This window comes from Ambystoma mexicanum, chromosome 3q, assembly GCF_040938575.1.
Source record: "Ambystoma mexicanum isolate Mex_15411 chromosome 3q, UKY_AmexF1_1, whole genome shotgun sequence".
In the NCBI taxonomy this organism is placed as follows: Eukaryota; Metazoa; Chordata; class Amphibia; order Caudata; family Ambystomatidae; genus Ambystoma; species Ambystoma mexicanum.
The window spans coordinates 918,476,228-918,498,956 of record NC_090926.1 but is presented as its reverse complement, the minus strand read 5'-3'; the positions used below and the strand labels follow the sequence as shown (position 1 = coordinate 918,498,956).

Below are 22,729 nucleotides of genomic sequence, written 5' to 3'. Positions count from 1 at the left end.
TAGCCCACAGATTGACCGATCAGCTTCCCAGAAACACCACTAGGGTGTTCTAATATGCCTTATATCATGTAAGAGGGTGTCAGACGTCAGGGCCTTGGACATAGACAAAAAGTTGTTTAACCCAGAAGGGGTAACCTTTAGGGTTAGTAGAACGAAGACAGGTTTAGATCTGGTGGCGTATGCGGCGTTCCCAGACCAGCCTAGGTTATGTCCGGTCAGGGGTTTGAAGAGATATGAAGAGGTGACTAGTTCTCTTAGACCCACAAATGTTTGTCAGTTGATTATAGCTTTGAGGAAACCATTTAAGGAAGTTTCAGGACCAACCTTAGCCAGATGGGTTAGATGGTGCATGACCCAGGCGGCCATTGATACTGAAGTGTACAGGCACATTCCATTAGAGGAGCCATGGCATCTAAGGCATTTCATGCTGGGGTCAGATTGGAGGATATTCTCAAGGCAGCTGACTGGTCGAAGGAGTCGACGTTTAAACAATTTTATTTCAGACCCATAGAGGGAATGTCTACGTTGGTGGTAGGTAAGCTTTGAACAAGCCTAATCCGAGCCTCCGGTCTTGACATAGAATACTGATTTTCCATACTAGCATTATAGAAAGTCAAGATTCTATTAAAGACACAGAGGCGAAGGATTATCCCACCCATATAATCGTGCATGAAATGTAAATTTCAGTGAGATGTGAAATTGTATGAGAATTTGTAATGTAAGGTTTACTGTAAATGTTATGGTGCTATGGTTCTACGATTACCCACCCTGGAGCAGTGTAATTAAGACAGTTGTTTGTTTACATGACAGGGACAGAAGGGAAGAATGCAGAATCTTGAGGATTGAAGGTCATAGGTTTTAGCGCATACCGGTTGGGGCGCAATGTTTTAGGATTAAACAAGTCGCAGACAAAGCAAGAGGAAGGACACAGGAAGTCATCGGAGTTCATGGGACTGTGTTGGATGGTATTGGTGGAAAGAATCACGTGACTTAAAAGTTCATGGATATAAAGAGAGTAAACTACAACTGTGGAACATTTTATGGGAAATGTAGTTTTTGGTTATGTGTTTTCTCCTTTATTTGTTTAACTGTTGAGATACTTTGTTATGCTGCTCGGATTAACAGTGAAGAAAGAGAAGCATAATCCTTCGCCTCCATGTCTTTAATAGAATCTTGACTTTCTATAACGCTATAATGGAAAATCAGTATTCCCCCCCAGAAGCACTGGGTTACCACACAAAAAGGGAGTAAAAATACAGTACATTTGAGGTGCTGTTAAACTCCACTGCACACTTTTTCCCTTTAAAACAATGCATTTCTTAGACTGCAGCACCACTTTTCTAGTTTAATTAAAGTCTAAGAATACTAGAAACGTGTCAGTCTATTAAGAAATGCTCGCAATATATCTGGAGCACGTTCCCCCCACAACGTGTGATTTTAGCAGCTTTTGCTGATGGAAAGCAGGACATCTACCCTCCAATATTTCCACCCACCTCAGAGTGCTGGCCACTGGAGGAGAGAATGTCGGCTTTACACGCACATTTTTTCACAAGCTCTGAATCAGGCCCTGCGTGTCTCAGCTCTGGGTGCCGAAGTCTGGTATACTTTCTTGTCAGATAGTCTGCCAACATACATTATTGCCAGCGCCAGGCAATTGTTCTCGCCCATTGTTCTGCTTTCAGGCACTTTGATGCAATGTTGCCAGTGCCATGTTCGCTTGGTTTAATTGTTACTATTGTGAATGTCACTGCTAGTTGTGTTTAATAATACCGTGCCGATACTTGTGCAAGAAGACAACTCCTTTTCAGGACGTATTGCTCAGTAACACAGTAGTGCAAAACGTATGCTACTGGGGCATAGGAACCTTACCAGCTGTTAATTGCACACATCGATTTCCTAACTAACGATAAGTTCCGAGTGGGCAATTGGGCTCCCATATAAACAAGCGGAGGTACAGCAGTTGTCACACGAGATGGGCGGGGATGAGAAATGTGCTGGCGCGCACGCGCCCTACCCCAGCAGTGACGTTCTTGTCACGTGCCCCAACGCGTCGCGGGGTTGTTTCCTGGTGATGGGTGCTAGTCGCTACCGTGGCAGGATCTAGAGCCGGCGGATGCAGGAGAAACAGCTGCGGAAGGTTACAAGGCTTGGCAACTCAAAGGGGCAAAGGGTGTCATCGGCGCAACAAGTGCCACAAGCGAGGAGAGAGATCGAGATCCTATTGGACTCCTCCAATCAGTGTGGTGACAGCGCTCGCGAAAGCAAGGACCTGAAAGGGAGTTTGTCGTCTATAGAAAATAAGACCCTCCCACTTATAAAGAAGAAAAACAGAGTGGAATCTGCTAACACCACAACATTTGTCTGTAAAAAAGAAAAACTGCCCAGAATTTCGAAAGACTGCAAAAACTAAATGTAATTTATCAGGATCAGATCCCTTAAAAGAATTGTCGGGCATTATCTGGATTTTCAGGAAAAAATACAGAAATTCTATTGTACCTTTCTTAAGGAATCTCCACGTCTGATATTTTACATAAAATGGCTTAATATAAGGCGTTACACATATATAGGCTAAAAAGTGTTGCTGCTTTTTAATTTAAAGTCGGGGCATTTGAATTGCATTTTTATCACACTGAGGTTCAATGTTTTAGAGGACTGTGATTTTACTGAATATGTCGACTTTTTATAGAACAAAACGGACATTTGACAGTATTGTGGATCATTTGTGAACTTTGTTTGGGAAATCCATTCCATTGACCCAAATCTTTGGATCTGATCCAGAAGTTGGACGTTCATCGCCAGGAGTTGTAGAGTTGGGCATTGTAAAAGTCGAACCCAACTGCACTGCAAAGGTGGCCCTTGGAACTGGCAATGGATCCTGACAGAGGCTTGGAGAATGCAGAGGCCCCTGCGGCAGTCGAGGGGCTCACCTGCTTTTCCTATAACCAGGACTGCACGTAAGTAACTCTGAACAGTGTTGACTATTGCCGATGAGCCTTCACTTTAGCCTAAAATAAGGTGCTGTATCCACTTCTATGTAAGTTGAATGTCTCTTAAACTGAGAAGTGCTGCTTCAGCCTCTCATCATTCTGAAGTTGATAAAAAGAGCAGCATTCAGTGTCTAAACAAGTCATTGGTCAAATAGTGCTGTATAATTTTACTAACAAGCCTTATCACTCTTACCTCCGTTATATGCCCCCTCTGCTTCTCATAAGGTAAACACATTTCGTTGTGAGGCAATAACACCTGTTCCATCTCTCTCTCTCCTTGGCGGTAATGCCTCAATATTCTGAATATAACTGTTCTAAAGTAACATTCTGTTAATGCAACCAGAAGGTGAGATTCTCCCAAAAATCAAAGCTTTTCCCCCAAAATATGTTGCAGTGCCTAAGAAATGCTTTAAAATTGACATCCAACCAAAATATAGTTTTTAATGTATTTTTTTAGTGGACCATTATCCGGCTCGTTGGTATGTTTTGCACTCCACAGGCAAAAGGTGATGTAAGGCTAGTAATCTAGAAGGCAGTTTATCTCTCCTTTGTACATACAGGTGTACTGAGGTGGGGCCTAAAGGTTTTTAATGAAATGCATGCTGCCAGGATCTTGTAGGCCCCATACTTATGATAGAGTAGCCACACGACAAACCCCATAATCCATAGTGAAAATCCACTACCAGCTCAGTGTATCATGCATTCCATTGGGGTGACGTGCCAGTTATGTGGAGACAAGGGCGATAAACATGTTTTTAGTATTGGGCTGATTTTTTAAATATCCGTCCTGTTTTTCTGAACTATCTCTTGTGTTGATGTGCGCCCTGATGAGTGCAGGATTTATGGCTGGATAAATAAATAAAGCCCACGTTATAGTGGCAGGGACCTGGTGTAAAACAATTAACTAGCATGTATTTATTACAGCTTGTTTATTCATTTTCGTATGTGATTCCCTCAGTCACAGTTATGACATGGAGGAAAGATATGCAAATTATACCATTAGTAACTACACAGGTTCCTGCTGAAAAAACGCATTTGTATTCAGAAAAAGTGCAAATTGTGCTCGTCGCAAATGGCACCTGATTCACAAAACGGTAGAAAGACATTTCCGCTCAGGTAGAATTTAAAAACGACTGGCTGTGACCTAATGGGCAGGAAAGGGTTGAGACTACAGCCACACCCTTTTTTAATATGCAAAATGTTTGTTTCTGGAAGCACCAAGAACATCCATTTACACCTATCCACAAAAGGTTGCAGTGTGACTAAAAGAAAATGGCATTTTCCCAATCTGGCGTCAGTCAGTTTTGGACGCAAGTAACTTCACTGGAGCAAATATAACTTTAAACATTTCCGAAAGTACCAGCATTCAGTTCCCTTCAGTTAAAACTGTAACATAGATACATTTTTCTCCGCCCATGTTATTTAGTAGTCTCTGGGACATTTTGTGAAACAAGTGCATTCATGTGTGGATGCTAAAATGTGCACAAATTGCACATGCTGCATGTTTAATTCTTTATAAATCGTTATTGCATGCAATTCGTAGGTGGTCCCAGGCGAAATGTACAGCTACTGCAGAGTACACCCGCAAATGCAAGTTTTTGGAAACCAGGAACACAGTGATCATTGCACCTCTTTATGGTGTAAATAATGAGCGGGTTACTTACTGTTAATCTTCATTACTCGTTTTCCAACTCTTCTTCGTTACGGTACTTGTGAGGGCCCATCCTCCCCATCAGAAATACATTCCATCTTTTTTTTATATACCATACATGCACCACCCCTGTCTATGGCTAGCATACGACCCCGAGCCACTTGAACGTGTCAGTAGTTAAATGCCTTCTAACACATCATGGCCTTTTTCACTCTGCACCAGGACGGGTCACCAGCACTCTGACGAGAAAGAGTAGGACTACGAATAATGAAGATAATCAGTAAGTAACCAGCTCGTTACCTCCATGTCCCTCGTCCTCATCCCAATATTTACTTGATAATGTGTTATTTATATAGCGCCTTAATCCAAAGCACTTTACAGAGCACATATTTACATACAATATCACCCAACCGAAATTTGTACTCATTTATCGCCCTTGGAAGGATGAAAGGCTGAGTTGCCGGGATTCGAACCTGCGACCTCCAGATCACGCTCAGATGGCAGCAGCGAGCGCTCAACCTGCTGAGCTATCTTACCGGCTACTTGTGAGGAATACCAACTATAGCAGTGAAAAATGATCCATGAAGATCCATGAAGAAAACCCAGACCTCCTGAGTGCTGTTCTAACACCCCACCACCACATTATTACCTGCCACAATAACAAAAATACCCTTGAACATGTGCACAAGAGCTTAACACCCCCACCCCGAAGGAGGTTGACCCCCGCTTATCCAAGTTGAGGTGATGGTGCCTGGTGATAGTATTCAGGTATGACCAGGTCGCCGCCGTGCACATGTCCTGAAAAGGCACTCCTTGCACAAGATACCCTGAACAGAATCCGGCAAGGGAACCTACACCATTGAGTAGGTCAAAGCAATAGCCTACCAAATCCAGTAGCCCACATGCAAGGCTTTGTCCCCCCAAACATAACAAACTGCCTAATGGAAGCAGTCCTGTCCAGCTACGTCAGCATAGACCTTGTTTGTGCCACTGTTCCTCCTCCGGAGAAGTGGGTTGGGTTAAAAGGACGGAAGAACAATGTCCAGCGCCTGGTGAAATTTGGAGAGCACCTTCGCAAGAAACCTCTGATCACACCGGAGAATAAGCACATCTGACTGCACTTGCAGGAAATGGGCTGAACACAGCAATACCCCAAACTCTACCAACCTGGTAATAGCCACCAGAAACGCAGCCTTCCAAGGTAGGCACCTGATGTCCACCAACTTCACTGGTTCAAACGGTGAGTCCTGCAAAACCAACGTCCCACAGAGGAACCCCAGCATACACCACAGGTCAGCAGGAAACTCTTCAGCAGCCGATCCACCAGTGGATCACACCCAGAACTCAACACCAAAGGCTCCTAAAAAGCCCAAATAGCTTCCCACTGAGCCCCTAGGGAGGACACAGCAGGGCCCTACTCCCAGCCCTCTTGCAACAACTGAAAAATCATCAATCACCTGAGTTTTAGACAGCCAGAGCCAGTTGCGGAGACGGCTGCTGCCGACGTAACCCCTACATCTCAATTTCAAACCCCCCCAACACAGTATGTGGGAGGCAGGAGACTTCTGAACCTTCCTGAGAGGGCACAGGGAAGATGGCAGGAACCATCCCAGTGCCACCACCAGGTCGAGCAGAAGAGGATACGAAGGGCATCTCAGCCACACTGGAGCCACCAGAATTACCTCCATCCTTGAGTCCTGGAACTTGATCATTAGCTTGGGAAGCAGCAGTAGAGGGGGAAAGGCATAGAACAGACTCTAGAGCCAGGATATTATGGCATCCACTCCCGAATCACCCATAGTACTGTGGCAGCTGAGCATCTTGAGGAGAGGCAAACAGATCAGGACTGGAACACTGAACCTTCTGCAAATCAGGTAAACACTGGCTGGTGCAACATCAACCAGGAGGAAGGAAACACCCTGCTCAAACTGTCGGCTTGGACATTGTCCACCCCCTGATTTGACTCATCCACAGAGACAGCAGGCAGTGCTCCAGCCAACAGCCTAACTCGAATTCCAGAGACTCTAGGTGATGGGATCTTGTTCCTCCTTGCCGGTTCACATATGGCATTGCTGACGTCTGCGCCAGAACCGCGGTCCCCTAGACGCAGTGAGAGAACATTTGAAGAGCCTTAAAAATTGTTGCCAGCTCCTTCCAATTTGAAGAATGAGCAGCCTGCACACCCGTCCAATGCCCCAGTGCTCTCTGGTTCCCCAACACTGCTCCCAGCCAAGGCCACTTGCTTCGGTTGTAATTGAGTGAGTGAATTAAATGTATTCAGATATAATTACCATCAAGCTTTATAAAAAAAAAACAATATAAACATATCAGTTAAAGGGCCGTTGACTCAAAAATATTGTTTTAAAAAGATGGGCCATAATAAAAAATGTTTTTTTAAAAAACATTTTTTTTTAAGTTCCTATGTAAAATAGTTGGGAAATACGCCTCAAAGTCTGTTTTTCTTAACACTAGGAAGATGCCAATTAGTGAAATGAAGCAGCCTCCTCTGTTCATGTTAAGCTCTGGTCTCGCGGCAATAATCAAGCAAAAGCCCCCTATTGGGAGTGTTTGCTTATTACTGCCGGAGAGCAGAGAATGATGTTGGGCTCAGTGCTGCCACCGCCCCTTCTTTTTAGTTTTTTGTTCTTCCTGCTTCTACCGGGCTCCCCCGGACAGGGAGATGCACAGTAGACTTAAAGTGAAAGTACCGGCTCTCATAAATATTATGCTGCTTGCGGAGATCAGCATGCAGCGTTATATTTATAATTGCCGTCCCGGAGGAGCCCAGGAGACTTAAAGCGAAAGTACCGGTAATCATTAATACTACGCCTCTCGCCGGTGGGTGGCGTAGTATTCATAAATGCTGGTACTTTTGTTTTAAGCTTCCTGGGCTCGGGAACCTTAAAACAAAAGTCGCTGCAATTATGAATACTTCGCTGGCAGAGTATTCATAATTGCCGCGACTTTCATTTTACTTTTTCTGTACTCTCCTGGACCTTGGGAGCACAGGAAACATAAAAAGAAAGTCAAGGCAATTATGAAAACTGTGCCAGCCTCCTCTCTTCGTGTTAAGCTCTGCTCTCTGCCAGCAGTAAGCAAAAGCTCCTAGTAGGGGGCTTTTGCTTAATTATTTCCGCGAGAGCAGAGCTTAACATGAACAGAGGAGGCTGCTTCATTTCACAAAATGGATGCCCCCATATTCAAATTTTAAGCCTCATTTCTCAACAATTTTATATTTTTGATTATGGCCCATCTTTTTAAACAATAACATTTTTGAGTAAACTACCCCATTAAAAATGAGAAGAAGTCTTCCATGAGACATTATTTCACAGATACATTTTAAACCATAGCCACATTATTAAAAAAAAACATTATTCCAATTAATGATTTATTCCCCCCCAGTCAAGACGTTCCCCATTTCTCAGTGCAGTTTTAAACAACACAATACACACCAGGCTACTAAAGGTATCTCCACCCTCATTAAATAAAAAAAGGGTGGTTTGTAATGCCTCAAATTCTGCCTTTTCAATATCGGGGTTAAGAATTGTTGACAGGGTTACTTATACACAAGGAAAAAAAACAAGCGGTAATAAAGATCTTCTTTCACAGCATTATAAAACCTACATGCTTGGTTGCCCAGCATTCCTCCCGTCCACTTCGCAGTAACCCCTTTTTACCAGATAAGATTAAAATGTGCCCTAGTAATTAGAGCTCTATCAAACATCAACTGTAGCCATGATAGATAGCTAGTAAGCTGCCCATTCCCGTTGTTCTCTATCTAGTATACGTAATGACAGCATATCAGATAGCACTGAAGTGGCCCCAAGGCTAGTAATGCTGATTGGGTTGCTCAAATACATCCCCAGATTAATCTCATGCGGGGAGTGCTTTATAAAAGCAATCCACAGGATCATTGGGGCATTTTTCTGTAGGCCCACAATATGAGCCAGGAGCAATCTTGTCAATACTGCCTTTTTCGTTGTTCCAAATTCTTACCCACAGTCGAATCAGTTCCAGCCGTAACGTTTCTTCCAGATGAATAACGTTTAGTTTGTTGTGAAGAGCATGATTTGGGAGGAGGGAGACCTAGTGCATGTTTTCAGTAACCAATAGTGGAGAGATATTGCCATATTCCCATATACAAACTCCATCCTCTCGCCATGGCTTTTCAACATTTACCTTGCCTCTCTTGCCCACTTGATCCCCACCTTCTCTCCTCATTTCCAGTGTTATGCTGATGACACACAGCTCTCCTTTAAGCTTCCCTCCTCCTCCCCACCTCTCTCATTCCTGACTGTTTGTCTGCTATTCAGGCATGGTGCGCTGCTAATGATCTCTACCTTAACGCCAGTAAGACTGAGATCCTTCTCAGGGGACTCCGAGCCCCTCCTTCCCTCCTACACTCTGGCTGCCCTCTTTGGGCCCCTTCCCTGCGCCCTTGTGTGAGGCTAAAAACGTGGGTGTCATATTCAACTCCTCGCTCTTATTATATCACAGACATTGCCAAGAAGGCTCAATATCAGCTTCACCTGCTTAGAGGCATTCTCCCTTTCCTCACCTTCCCCCAGAAACTCAATGTCTCTAGAGCTCTGGTCCTCTCAAGGCCTGATTACTGTAACAGCCTCTTCCTTAATCTACCTCTCTCCTTCCTTTGCCCTCTTCAAGTAATCCAGAATAGGACTGCAAGACTTTGCCTTGTCTCAAGCCCAGTGACTGCATCTCTCCAGCCCTAAAATCTCTCCACCGGCTCCCGGTGGTTGCAAGGATCAAATCCAAGACTCTTTGCATCATCCACAAGGCCTTCTGGGGCCTGGGACCCTGTTACATCCCACTTTCTCTCCCTAAACACCTCCCTGCTAGAGTCCTTTCGGTCCTCTATCTCCAACTCTCTGCAGTTCAGACGTTTCTCCAAGCAGAGAGTGGGGTGTAGATCTCTCTCGTTGGCAGGATCCTCCTTTTGGAATGGCCTCCACACCCCTCTCCAATTTTAGCCGGACCGCCTTAAGTTTCAGAAGCTTCTTAAGACCATCCCTTTCTCCTCCCTCTTCTCTCCCCCTCTCCCTTGCTAATCTCCCCCTCCTTCTGCTGCGACTGGTTGCCTTTGCTCCCTTATGAACCTGGCTGGGGGTCAGGCCCTTCATTCACCAGCCTTGCCGCGCACCCCTTCCTACCAGCACTTGCCCTCGGGCACGTTTCCCTGACTAACCTTCTGAGGCCAGTCCACTCCTGTCCTTGCACTTTATCCTAGCCCCTGGTTTCCTCCAGTGCACTTGCCCTCGTGGGCACCCTTTAGCACTAGCCCAGCACTGGGCCCCCTCTTTCCAGCACTTCCCTTCTCCGCCCCATCCCCCTGCACTTTTATACTGCACTTGCACGATCCAAATGTCACAAGGCTTAGTAGGACCGTTATTATGGGTTTTATCCTGTATGCCACTTCCCGCCCCATTGTCTTGTGGCACCTGGAAACACTTTTGCTGTATAGGTGCCATACAAATGTTCAGTAACTAAATAAATAGAGGGCTATTGCCGAAGCTGGACCATCAGTTCTTGGTCTTGTAAGCCTGAGAGTCTGTCCTCCAACAGTGGTGCAAGTGAGGCACCAATGGCTGCATGTGAAGTCTCGCCCACCGAACCACAAACACACATCATCCCGGGAGTTGTCCCGGGAGGATAGCTTAGCAGCAACGTTCTCGCCTTGTAAGCAAGATGACACGAAGCCACACAGGTCCGATCCCCAGGTGCGCGCTTAGAAACCTCTGACTATTTAAGTGCGTTAAAAATACGCAACTAAGACAAAAAAACTATTCCTGTAACAGCGCCTCGATGCCCGCGTGCTGTGTGAGCGCTTTAAAAATGCTAATTTAACATGCCGCCATGTGCCCCTGCAATAGGAGCACTTGCCTGGCAGTTAAATAATCACTGGACAGCAGGCCTCCCAAGAGACACTGGAGGCAGACTGTCCAATGCAACAGCAGTAACACTCACCCCGGCACCATCCAAAAGCAGACTCCAATGTACAGAAGGGCATCAGATGGCTCCAAGCGAGACTTCTCGAGTTTAAGCAGAAGCCCTAGCTCCTGGTGCACCCTGCACGTGATGCCCATGTGCTCCAACAAAAAGTCCTTGAAGGAAGCCTTCAGAAGCCATTAGTCCAGGTAAGGAAAAAGCAGTATCCCCTTGGCATGAAAAAGTGCCCCCATGGGACCCAACACCCTTGTAAAGACCCTGGGAGCAGTATTGGGGCTAAAGGGGAGACCCCCAAACTGGAAATGTTGGCCCTTGAACATAAATCCTCAGATATTTCTGAAGAGACCTCAAATGGACGCAAACTACAAGTCCTGGAAGTCCAGGGACACTAGGAAGTCGAACTCCTTGATCAAATGGATAATCCTCTGCAGGCTCTCCATCATGAAGTGCAGAGTTTGAACAAACGCATTGAATCACTTCAGGTCCATCAACAGCCAGAACTTGCAGTTTTGTTTCAGAACTGAAAAGACAATTGAGTAGAAGCCCTGAGCCCTCTTCCTGCGGGCATCCTCTTAAATCACCCATTTCATTCAAAAGTCCAGAATCCCATGCGTCATGGCCAGAGCGTTCATCGCTCTCCTGGGGGTAGGAGTTGCTACCATCCCCGAGCACAGTGGAGAAGAGGTAAACCTGATCTTGTATCCCCATCGGACAATGCGGTTCATCCATACATTGGAGGACATGGCCTCCCACAGAGGCAAAAACAGCTAGTCAGGCCCCCACACACTTGGCGCTGGGGAGAAGGCCTTGCCGGTTTTATTAGGCTTATTGGGACAGTTAACTCTCCAAGGCTTGTGATACCGCTTCAACACATGCTATGTGTTAGGACTGATTTTCTATACTCTGGCCTGATGGATAGTTGTATAGAAGGCCAACCTGTATTGTGACAGGGACAACTCTGGGAGCTCTAGCCAAACCAGTTCAAGGTAGCAGTGAGAAGAGGTGTAGGCTAAGTCTCAAGAGGTGGTGAGCTTGTAAAGGGTCCACAATGAGTACAGGCAATGGGAATCACAAATTGCACTTAGACAGTATTTATAAAAATACAGTTATTTATTTATGGCCAAATATCAATATGAAAAATGACTACTGACAGGTAGAAGTATTACACAACACTAATAATAGATTACATATATATAGTCACCAGAATAGGACATAATCCAAATCAAACTCCTGTAAAGAAAGTGCAGATTAGTTTGATGTACTATAGGTCCACAGATAATTAACCCTAATTTTAAAAGTCTTTCCCTAAATTGTCTGGGGCATTATCCCCAGAACTTCAGGCAAAGTTCTGACACAGTTTGTGATGCAGGAAAAAATGAACGTAGGGTCGCTGGGGTCCAGTGAACAGTTCCAAGGGTTAGAGGACAGTGTATTCTAATAGAAGTGTCCCCAACTTTCGGAAGGCTTGCACGATCAAGTAATGGCAAAGCCAAAGAATAGCAAATGTTTTTTAAAAGTTAGGGAAAAAGGGAGTTTAGGGTTAGGTAAGAACCACTATACCTTACCCCCTGTATTCCAATTCTTCCCAGAACTTAGCAGGTCAATGGAAGAAGGTCAGAGGTTGCTTTTCCCACCGTCAGCCTCACTCCTTGATTCGCAGGGGTTGCTGCATCGAGCTGATCTCCAGTCAGTGTCCATCGCTGGTGCAAGGACTCTCGGATGAAGAATACAGAAAAACATGATGCAAGACCCCTCTAAGGAGTGGGTGTCATGGGTATCAGGCAGGTAGTTGGGGCAAGCTGGGTGGAGGCTTGGCAGGCCTGGAATAGGCACACAAAGAACCCATAACCAATCCCTCCTTTCATTCCTTCCTAGTGTTTGTAGTAAATTCCTGGTACCACTTCCTGTTACCAAACAGGAAGTGCATGATAACTCATGAGCTCTCTAGTGTTTGGGTGGGGCTGGCTATATAAGCCACACCCAAGATTCTTCCAGTGCTTCGTGTTGCTTACTGTGAGCTGTATCAGCAACACACTTGCCGTGCTCTGGATCAGCCAGCATCTGCTTACCTGCTCCGTATCATCCTGTTTCTGCTTACCTGCTCCGGATCATTCTGCTTCTGCTTAACTGGTTCTTACTCCACGCCGCAGCTATCTCCTGTCAAGAGGGGACTTCTTCACCGGCATCAGTAACGCTGCGCATACTCATCGAATCTTCCCGCGACGCTGGAATCCAGGTTAGTTGTACGAGCGCACAAACCCCCGTAAAAGAAAGAAGAGACATTATTCATTGCGCTCGCCCCAATAACACGGACACTTATTTCACTGCGCTCACTCTCTCTACGCGGTGCATACTTACCAAAAGCCTCCATGCAAACTTAACTTACCTAACCACCAAGTCTCCAATAGCGCTGAACCCAGACTCGAGGCACTAATACCACATAATTTCTCCTGCAGGGGAAAGGGAGAGACATTACCAGACGCGCTCGAATTGAAGGCGCTGCACAAACCTACCAGCAGCTAGCTTCTACACGCAGCACTACTCACCCACAAAAATACCGGCAAACAAAGACAATACAGACAATTTTGGACACTCAACATTCTCCGTGCAACGTTCACTTGTGGCAAGGACTTTCTAGCCAGTGAAGAAACTGGCGCCTTGAACTCTTGGCCTCGCTGTGAAGGCATAAGACAGCATTTGGCATCTGAAGTCAGCCTACAGACATTGGCACCAATCACATGAGTGAATCGCGCCCTTGCGAATGCAGGATGGAGTGCACACCCTACTAAAGATCAAGATGAGCCCATAGGGGGGCATCACAGCACACAGTAAAGAGAAGGGAAGGGCCCAGGGGAATTGGGTGAATTCAGGTCTGAGTGTACACCTTGTATTTGACAGGTATTCCTGCGGGTGAAACAGGGGAAGTGAAGACTCGGGGTCATTAGAGGCTCGTCCATCGCTCCTGCAGAGACACAGATGAGTGTGACACTGGGCTCGACGCAGATAAGCTGCTTCGGACGGTGGTCACTGCAGCACGACGACGCAAAGGGCCTCACTTGCCGTGGTCAGACTTTCCCTCCTATCTCGGGTTCCCTTGATGCTAGGACTCTGAGATTTCGCGAAGGTAAGTCTTGTAGGGCAAGCTGAGGGTCCCCCAAGTTCCAGGCCTCAACTCAGAACTGCAACGTCGGCAGCACAAACTCAGAGCTGGTCAGCCACACAACGGTCCCAGGACACCTCTGAAGGCTCTTCTATGCAGGGTACCAAGCAGACGTCCGGAATGGATGTTCCCTCCACTCCAAGGGCCGCAGCTCCCTCACAGGAAAGCTGAAGAGCTACACCAGGAGAGCAGCAGAAGTTGGTCGCCAGGCTTCCTTCATTCTGGTCTCCGGTCTCTTCACTGGTCTCACAGCTAGACGGGAGTCTTGGCTCCTTCATGTTACTTCAGGATCTCTGAAGAATGGTTTGAGGGCTCCTCTTCTTATCCTAAAAGCACGTTAAGAGTCGCAACTCCCAATAGCAGGACTAGCCGCACACACGCCCCAGCAGTGGTCCAATCAGTACCACTGGCAGGAACACTCATTTATATAGCGCACCAAGCCCTAAGGCATCTGAGCGCATTCCTTACAGTTACACGTGTTACGCAGTTACATGGAGTTAAGACAGTACAAAGGGTTCATTAAAGTGCAGCGCAGGTAAGTACAGACATAAGGACATACAGCGTTATTGTGTCTCCTGCGTGAGGAGCCACGTTTTTACATTTTTTCTGAAGTTGAGGTAAGAAGGTTCTGCTCTTAAGGTTAATGGCAGAGTGTTCTGTAGTTTTGCTGCTAAAACAGGGAAACTACTGCCCCCTGACTTCTGAAGCTTAAACCTGGGGATCGTGAGGCAGTGTAGTTATGAGGACCTTGTTGGTCAGTCTGAGATGTTTCTGAAAATTTGTCAGTCAGGTATTTAAGCGCTAGGTTCGCGAGACAGTTATGGGTAAGGGACAGAGTTTTAAACACAATTCTATGATTGACTGATATCCATTGCACATTGCGTCTCAGCTCCAATATGTGGTAAGATCTGGGGATATTCATCGCAGATCTAAGCGCATTGTTTTGCAGTATCTGCATCTTTTTTAGGTTACGCAGGTTGGTTCCTAAGTACAGGGCATTGCAATAGTCTAATTTGGATAAAATGAGCGCCCTACCTATAGAGGTGCAGTTAGCTGTAGACAAGAAGCGTCTGAAGGTATTCATTCCTTTGCAAGTGTAGGCTGTAGCAGAAGCTGTCGCATTGTCTTGTCAGTGTCAATGAAGAGTCGAGATAAATGCCTAGTGTTTTCACATCCTTAGAAACATTTATGTTGTTGCCGTCGCTGTTAAAGGAGTTTCCCTGTCCATCTAATCTGTCGAGTCTCGTTTGGGATCCTAGGAGGAGTAACTCTGTTTTATCGTCATTAAGAAGGAGTCCATGCTTAGCCATGCAGGTTTGCATGATTAGGTATATGTCGTTTAGTAGTTTTGAGTCAGTGTTGTAATCACCGGTGATGGGGGAAAAGTATTGGGGTGCCATCCGCGCCATTAGTGTAGGAGACACCCAGCTGGTCTGAGTCATCGAATAGAGGCCTGCTTGAATATATTGTAAAGCGTTGGAGAAACGTAGGAGCCCTGAGGGACTCCACATGTGGCTGATGCATGATCGGCAAAAGCCATAGGTGCAAACACCCTCATGGTTCTGTTATCCAAGATTGACTGGATCCAGGTAGTCGGATCCAGGTAGTCGATTTGTCAGAGAAGTGAGCTGCTGTCGAGAGGTGGTTGCATAAGACTTTGTGATTTACTAAATGAAAGGCAGTCGATAAATCTAGTAGCAGTAGGAGGGCTAGTTTACCTTTATCTTTTGTCGTCCATTTGTGTTTTTAAATCTATCAGAGCCGTTTCAGTATCACGTCTAGGTCTAAAGCCTTATTGCCTGAGGTCAAGGAGGTTATTACTTTCAAGATGTTCCTGTATCTGAAGATAGGCGGCCCTGCCAAGAATTTTCAAGAGGAATGGTACAGTAGTGATCGGTCTATAATTGGTGGGGATGTTTGGATTGAGGGTGGGTTCCTTTAGTAAGGGGAGGACCCAGGCATCTTTCAGGTTGGTGGGGACTATACTGGTTTCAAATGAAGCGTTAATTAGAGTAGTGATGAAGGGTTGAGGTCCCTCGCTGCCTCTTTGATGATGGATGTTGGGCAGATGTCTCCCTGACATCTTGATGGTTTCAAGTTCATTATTATGCCCTCTACATCCTTAATGGAGAGAGGTGAGAACTTAAATAGATTGTGTGGATTAGGTGAAGGAGCTGAAGGCATGAATCTGGATGTATCAGAGGAGAGACTGTGTTTTTTAGATTCAAATTTAGCTTGCAGAAGCTTTATTTTGTCCAGTGGGGTTTTCAATTTGTTGGTACACCATGTGGTGTCTTTAGTGTATGTGTCTGGTGGTGGCGAAGGAGACTGCAACTCTCTAAGGATGCTAAATAGTTCTTTAGTGCTAGATTTAGCTTTGATGATTCTATCATTGTAGGTGTCGCTTTTAGTCTGGTGAATGGCAACTTCATAGTTGAGGGAGGCTATTAAGGATTTGTCTTTGTTGGATGCTGAGGGAAGGCTCTTCCATAATTTTTCAGCATTTCTTTTGTTTTTGCGTAAGGTTCTAAGGTGAGGGGTGAACCAATAATTTGTGTGCATACCACTCAGACCCACTGAAACTAGTATGTGGATTGGGACCAGACAGTCCAGCCCATATCCTGCCAACAAACACACATAGCCCCTCAGTAGCCCGCCAAAGTCTTCTGTTTTCCGGGGCACTGGAAGTCCATCTGAGTATTTTCCTAGCCTCGCAGGGCAGGAAGAAGGCTAACGAATAAGGTGACCAAAGGACAAGCGGAAAACCATGTGGCACAGCCATGTTTGGACACTAGCCACAGTAAGTAGCCAAACGCATTAAGCCTAAAATGAAAAGCACCAAAAAACTGTAAAAAGTCACTGCTACCAACAGCTTGTCCATTTAGCACACCTAGAGTAACCAAAAATCCTTTGAGTATTAGTCTAGGACAAAACAAAAAGTGTACCCCATTGTACTGCATTGTAAGATGCATTGTACAATGATAAAACGTTACCACAAGTGATAACAAGTTACTAAAAGTAGTAACAAAGTCGCAAGACTAAAGGAAACAATGTTTCCCAGTACCGACAGCCTGAAGGACATGCCAGTTTCCCCACAATAGATGAGCAAAACTTAGTGTAGTGAAGCTTAAAGCTTCACTGCACTGTAAAAAGTACAGGTCAGGATAAAAAATAAAAGCTAAAAGTTTGGGGGTCCATAAAAATGGAAGGTAAGGTGCAGTAAAGAGAAATCTTTCCTAACACTATGCCCCAAAATGTTTGATCCCGGCTAAACGCTACCCCCGACCGGACCTTAGCATCCAAGTGCCTGCAGAGCTTGTCTGTATGCTTGTCAGCCTTGAATACGCGATGCACCTGGTCTTCCAAGGAGTTGCTAAACAGAATCTTTCCTTCAAAATGAATCTTGAGCGCCGTGGTTTTGTTATGGCTATCTGAATGGCAATCGCTTAGGTGTAAATGATGGCGGACAGACACCCCAGCCCCCATGGTCACAACTGCCACTCAAACCGCATCATACGCCTGATCTGAGATTGGTTCCACCTGTTCTTGCATCGCCTGCAACAGAGGTTCACAGTCAGCCCCTTTGTCTACTAACTTTGCCAACTGTCAAAAGCCACCAAGCACTGTCTCTGACATGTAGAAGGTGTAAGTTAAGTAGCCTCAGGGCAGGATAGTAGCAAAGCAGAATCCAGCTTCCTGTCCACCTGATTGCATGCATCACCCTCCTCACCAGCCAGACATAGAAGAGTGCCCCACCAGACCGGACAGAATAGTATCCATGAACAGAGACTGTGGCAGAGCCACCATCTTCCCCTGCAAGGGATAGAGCTAGGGAATGAAGCGGGCCACCGCCACCTCCTCTGACCCCGGCCATTCTTTGAGAACCTCCTGCTTTATTTCAGGCAACACCGGCATTTTCATCTTGATAGTGTGCTGAAACTACCTAGGACGAGCCTGAACAGTAGACACTGAGGGCTCAATGGGCAGTGCCTGCTGAAAACTCAAGTAGTCTGCCACCTGAACCAGCATCACCAAAGCCAAAGTCTCCTTGTCTAGATACTTAGCGGGGCTAAGCCCTACTTGGCGCCCCTCCCCACAGACATTAAACCATGCATCTTCCCCTTATCCCAATGATTGCACAGGCTTTCATATTGTATTGGAAAACATACAGATCACTTTATTGGAGTCGACTCATGAAAGGTCGTAGCGCTGCCCCAGTTCTGAGTGGATCTGGCATAAACCACCTATCGGGTGGCCCTTCGCCATTACTGAGCTTCAGAGGAACCGGTGACCCATCATTTCGGTTTCACTGTCCTTCCGTGTGACCCCGTCACTTCCGGTTTTAGTTCTTAGCGAGTAGTCAAGCCTGCCTCTGGTTTTATTTTTCTGCCACGACAGTCACTCCCATGCACTTGTATGGAGCGTTGCTCCATGGCCGCTGCAGTTGCGAGGAGTCCCAACTGTCCGTAAGGGTGTCAGTGCCTGTAGAACCCCAACCTGGCTCCTGCAGCCAGCAGGTAAAGCTCGCAGTAGCATCTGCTGCGTGACTCCTCCCTGGCGTGCCCAGTGCTGGTAAAGAGACTGGCTCCCCTTTGGCCGGCCCTGGGTGCGGGGCACATCCCTTCCGCTCCCTTAGGAGAGCCGATGCGGTGCAGATCCAGGTGGGCCAGAGGGGCAGCCTGCTTTCCTCTAGCGCCCCCTGCATATCCTGTGCCGGTGTGCAGTCATAATGTGGAAATAAAATGTCGACAGACAAAAATGTCGACAAAAAAATGTCGAAAAAAAAAAATGTCGACTTTCTCCTTTTTTAATTATATATTTATTTTAGGGGTTTGGGAGCTAAAAAAAGGGAAAAATTAAAATAAAATTAAAAAGGGGGTTGGGGGGAACCCCCCCATATTAAAAAAAAAATGCATTGAAAAAAAAAGTCGACATTTTATTTTTCGAATTTTTTTTCGACATTTTTTTTTTCGACATTTTGACTGTCGACATTTTGACTGTCGACATTATGACTATAAACCCCTGTGCCATCTGCTTTCCCCAGAGATCTTGGTATCACCAGGTTTCTCATCCGAGTAACAAGACGACACTCTCTCCGAAGATGACTTCCGCGTTTTGCACTTCCTGGGTTTTCCCCTGGGGCAAACTTCCTTTTGCAAGGCACACACCGTCCCTGTCGGGTGAGGAAGAGCAGGAATTCACATAATCCTTTGCAGAAGACACATGCTTTTGTTAGGCAACTCTCCTACAAGGGGCCACGGCAGCTCTTCAACAGAAAGCCCCAGCAGAATAGAAACCAGGCAGTAGCAGGGCAGCAGCCCTAGAAGCAGGACAACACCAGAGACCCCCCAGCAGCACAGCCCTATAAGGACAAAGCCCAGAACAGGAGCAGCACATAGTACGAGGCACCCACAGCCACTCTAGACGCCATGCACCGAAAATGAAGCACAGCCACTGTCCGTGAATAAAGGCACGCGCACACACAGGTCAGCTGTATGCACCAACTGCCACCTTAGTGAGAGCCACGAGGTGCACTGCAAGCTGAACCCTTACATCCATATAAAACCCCTAGTGAGTGATAGGGGAAACAATTCCGATGACAGAACTGCCAGGGGAACGCCAAGCAAAGCTGCCCTGTGGCCCACTCCATACCTAGCGCAGCCTCTACCACGCCCTGCAGCCTGGAACCTGGTCCCCCCTCCATGCGCACAGTCAGCGCTGGTCAATGGGCCGGCTCTTACTGGCTCCGAGATCCGGCATCAGATGTCTGGCCGGATCTCAGACCCGGCGTGCCTCAACCCTGACAAGATTTTGCTTTGTCCTCCTTTGCACAGCCGTCACTCGCGAGTTTTCAAGCTCTATATGCCTGGGCAGTTTTTTTTTCTTTTGGACTGAAAGGGAATTGTTAGGGCACACTGTTGTTTTCCAAATGTGCATCTTACATTTTCATAGAGAAAAAAAAAAAAGTATTTTCCATTCACTCGTTTTCTTTTGAAATGTGTTCCTTTTTTTGTCCGACTACCACACAAATACACCTGTAATATGTGTGCCCCTTCCTTTATGTTTTATCACAGGTTATATTTATGAAGGTGTTATATGCTTGTCAAACTGATTAATCACAAATAAATGCTTCTGTTGTGCTGACAGCCGTTATTAGGAAATGTAAACTGTGGGTTCATGGGTGCCAACTTTTGATTTCCACTACCGGGCAGAAATACCCCCACCTCTGCGCTGAATATAAGCAAGCGCCCAGCCCAACCCGTGCTCTGCCCAAACACATTTTTTAGCACTTGATTTTTAATAAGGAATTGCAAAAAGTCATACGATTAACAAGCAGTCTTTAATAATAACATCTCAGCAACGGTCTCTCAACCTGCTGAGCTACCCTGGTAACCTTCTACTGTAGAGCGTGTCTATGGATCCCTTAATGTACTAACCATCACTGCATTTCCAACAGTATTTTGGGTGCACCACTACCATGGAAGGGATTTCAAGTGGAATTGATGTAAAGTTTGGAAAGAAATTTACCCATTTAAAAACTATTATTTTGAACATTTCCTTTCAGTGGAGTTCAAATGCCAACTCTGCCCCCTCAGGACCTTGCCCCCTCCTCCAAACTCCACCCCCACCCTGGCACTTGTGGGATCCCCTTTCCATTTTTTCCATTTCCACCAATGGTCACAGCTGAAAAACGGCGCCAGGAACTGCAGAAACACTTGGGGGATGTCATTTCCCCAAAATGCTAGGGTTAGCGGAAGTGATATCATGTGACCCCTCACCTCTGATGACATCACAGGAAGTGATGCAACACGACCTTTCACCCCTTGACAAAACACAAGGTGGTGTCACATAGCATTGTTTCTAAGTACACTACGAAAAATATGGTTACGATACCACTGTAATGTGATATACATTTCATACAAGAATGTGTAGAAGAGCAGATATACATCACCCTTACCTCCTTTGTATTAGAGACATGAGACCGTGCCTTGCCTGACACCAGCTATCGTGCCAACACCGCAGTGAGTATTTAGAAGGAGATATCCATTGAGACAACCTTATCGAATGTACCCTCAAGTTGATGACAACCTACAGGAAGAACTCCATGAAGGAATATGAGAAGGAGTTAAGAGAATGAACTGATGAAATCATAAGAGAGTGTGCACAATGCCCCTAGATACTGACTGAAGTTAATGTATGGATCCTAGAGGACAAATGGCAAAGTAAGAAAGCGAGTGAACTATCAACGTGGAAAAAAAGATTACACGTTAACAAAGTGCTGCAGAAAACAGAAGTTCAATGAATGTACAGATGCTGAAAAGCAAGGTAGATCAAGTCATCGTATAGGCTAACTATGAGTAGTGCACTGAATTCAGGCGAAGCCACCACTGTACAGAAACTGGACATTGGTATCATGAAATAAATCCAGAAACCATGAAGGGAGAATGAAAAGCTGTGTCGCAGTGGAAAAATAGGTTGCCTAAACTGCATGAAGAGGATGTCTGGCCTGAAGTCAAGATCCTAGAAATCGAGGTCAGCTATCGACTCTGAAGAAGTACGAGTGTGTGGAGGATGAATCCTCTCACGTTAAGGTGCAAGAAAGAACACAAAGGATGCCAAGTTTAATTCATTTAAAGCATTTAAAAACGGCAAAATTGACCAAATTGTGGTCTCTTGTCACGTGAGCCACGGATGAAAATAGAGTTTGAAACTGAAGTTCCAGACACAATAGCGAGTGCCCTCGCTACCGGGCATTCCCAACACGAGAATACTCTGCAAGGCCAAGTACAAAGCTTATTTCATGGCAGAAGGCATGGGTGATGAGAGATGTGGGGCTAATTGGGTGGTGAGGTAGCTTCATGTCCTATCTCCCTGCACCTGGGTCCTGGCTTACGTGCTGATAAATTAACCAAATGTTCCAGACATGGCACACGCGTGCCTACCAATTGTATTAGTCCATATAATGAAGGACTTTATAGCTTAGAAGACCAATGAAATTCGGTGTAACTATTTTTTCTTAAATTACATGTTAGGCATAAATCCACTTGATAAAGGACAGATAATAACAATCCTAGCTCCTATATGATTGTATATCTAGATGTTTCCCTTAACCAATCCTGATCCTAGATAGGTTTTTCACTATTGCTACGTAGTATGACGTCACTCTGACACACAATGGAGTATATGAAGTGTATTTTTTGTGGAAATCATTGAGAGACTGAGCGTACGTCCGTTGATGTTCGTTGTACCTCCCTGTTTTAGATTTATTTATTTGCATTTTTAAAGCACTCGCACAACCCGGGGGCATCGAGGCGCTGTTACAGAATTATTTTTTTTTAGTCTTCGTTGCATATTTATAACGCACTTAAAGGTTCTAAGCGCAGACCCGGGGATCGAACCTGTGTTGCTTTGTGTCGCCTTGCTTCCAAGGCGAGCACGTTGCCACTGAGCTATCCTCCCGGAGATAATTGTTAATAAAACAGTAACTTGCCGTCTTCTTGAGTTTGTCCGGTTATTTGGACTCTTAATTATTCTGATGTAATCCCATCCATTACCATATGCACGTTCCAAGGGCCTTAAGTTCGAATGGATCACCATATGTATCGTTAATATGATTGTGTATAGGCCCATATTACCAAATTACTGTGAATGCAAGCAGACGTGCAAGGCCAAATGATGATGTGTTATTATATTATACTTGCACTTACGCTTAAGCGCTTTATATAGAACAACTATACATACAATCATCACCCAACCTGTGTTTGTACTCATTTATTGACCTCAGAAGAATGAAAGGCTGAGTTGACGTGTTTAAGAACAGACTAAATCATTTACCCCCCCCCCCCCCTGAAGTGTGCCTGAAATAAACCTTTAATAAGTCTAGCAATCATTGTATAGAATTCCAGAAAGACAAATTATTTGTTATTCCTATTCTTTCTTATTTAGGGTCACTGCTCAAAGTGT

The 22,729-nt window shown here is 45.6% G+C and overlaps 1 protein-coding gene across 4 annotated transcripts in view; it reads left to right on the top strand.

Annotated features, from left to right (window-relative positions):
* The first annotated feature begins 1,965 nt into the window (after window positions 1–1,965).
* WIPI1 (WD repeat domain, phosphoinositide interacting 1) overlaps window positions 1,966–22,729 on the top strand; it is a 951,231-nt gene continuing 930,467 nt past the window's right edge. For 3 of the 4 annotated variants that reach the window (XM_069655068.1, XM_069655067.1, XM_069655069.1), the window contains exon 1: window positions 2,039–2,954. In XM_069655068.1, the coding sequence (XP_069511169.1) occupies window positions 2,869–2,954 (86 nt within the window). In that variant the 5' untranslated portion in view covers window positions 2,039–2,868. Of the gene's footprint in view, window positions 2,955–22,729 lie in introns of all 4 variants that reach the window. The other variant, XM_069655070.1, reaches the window with a different exon arrangement.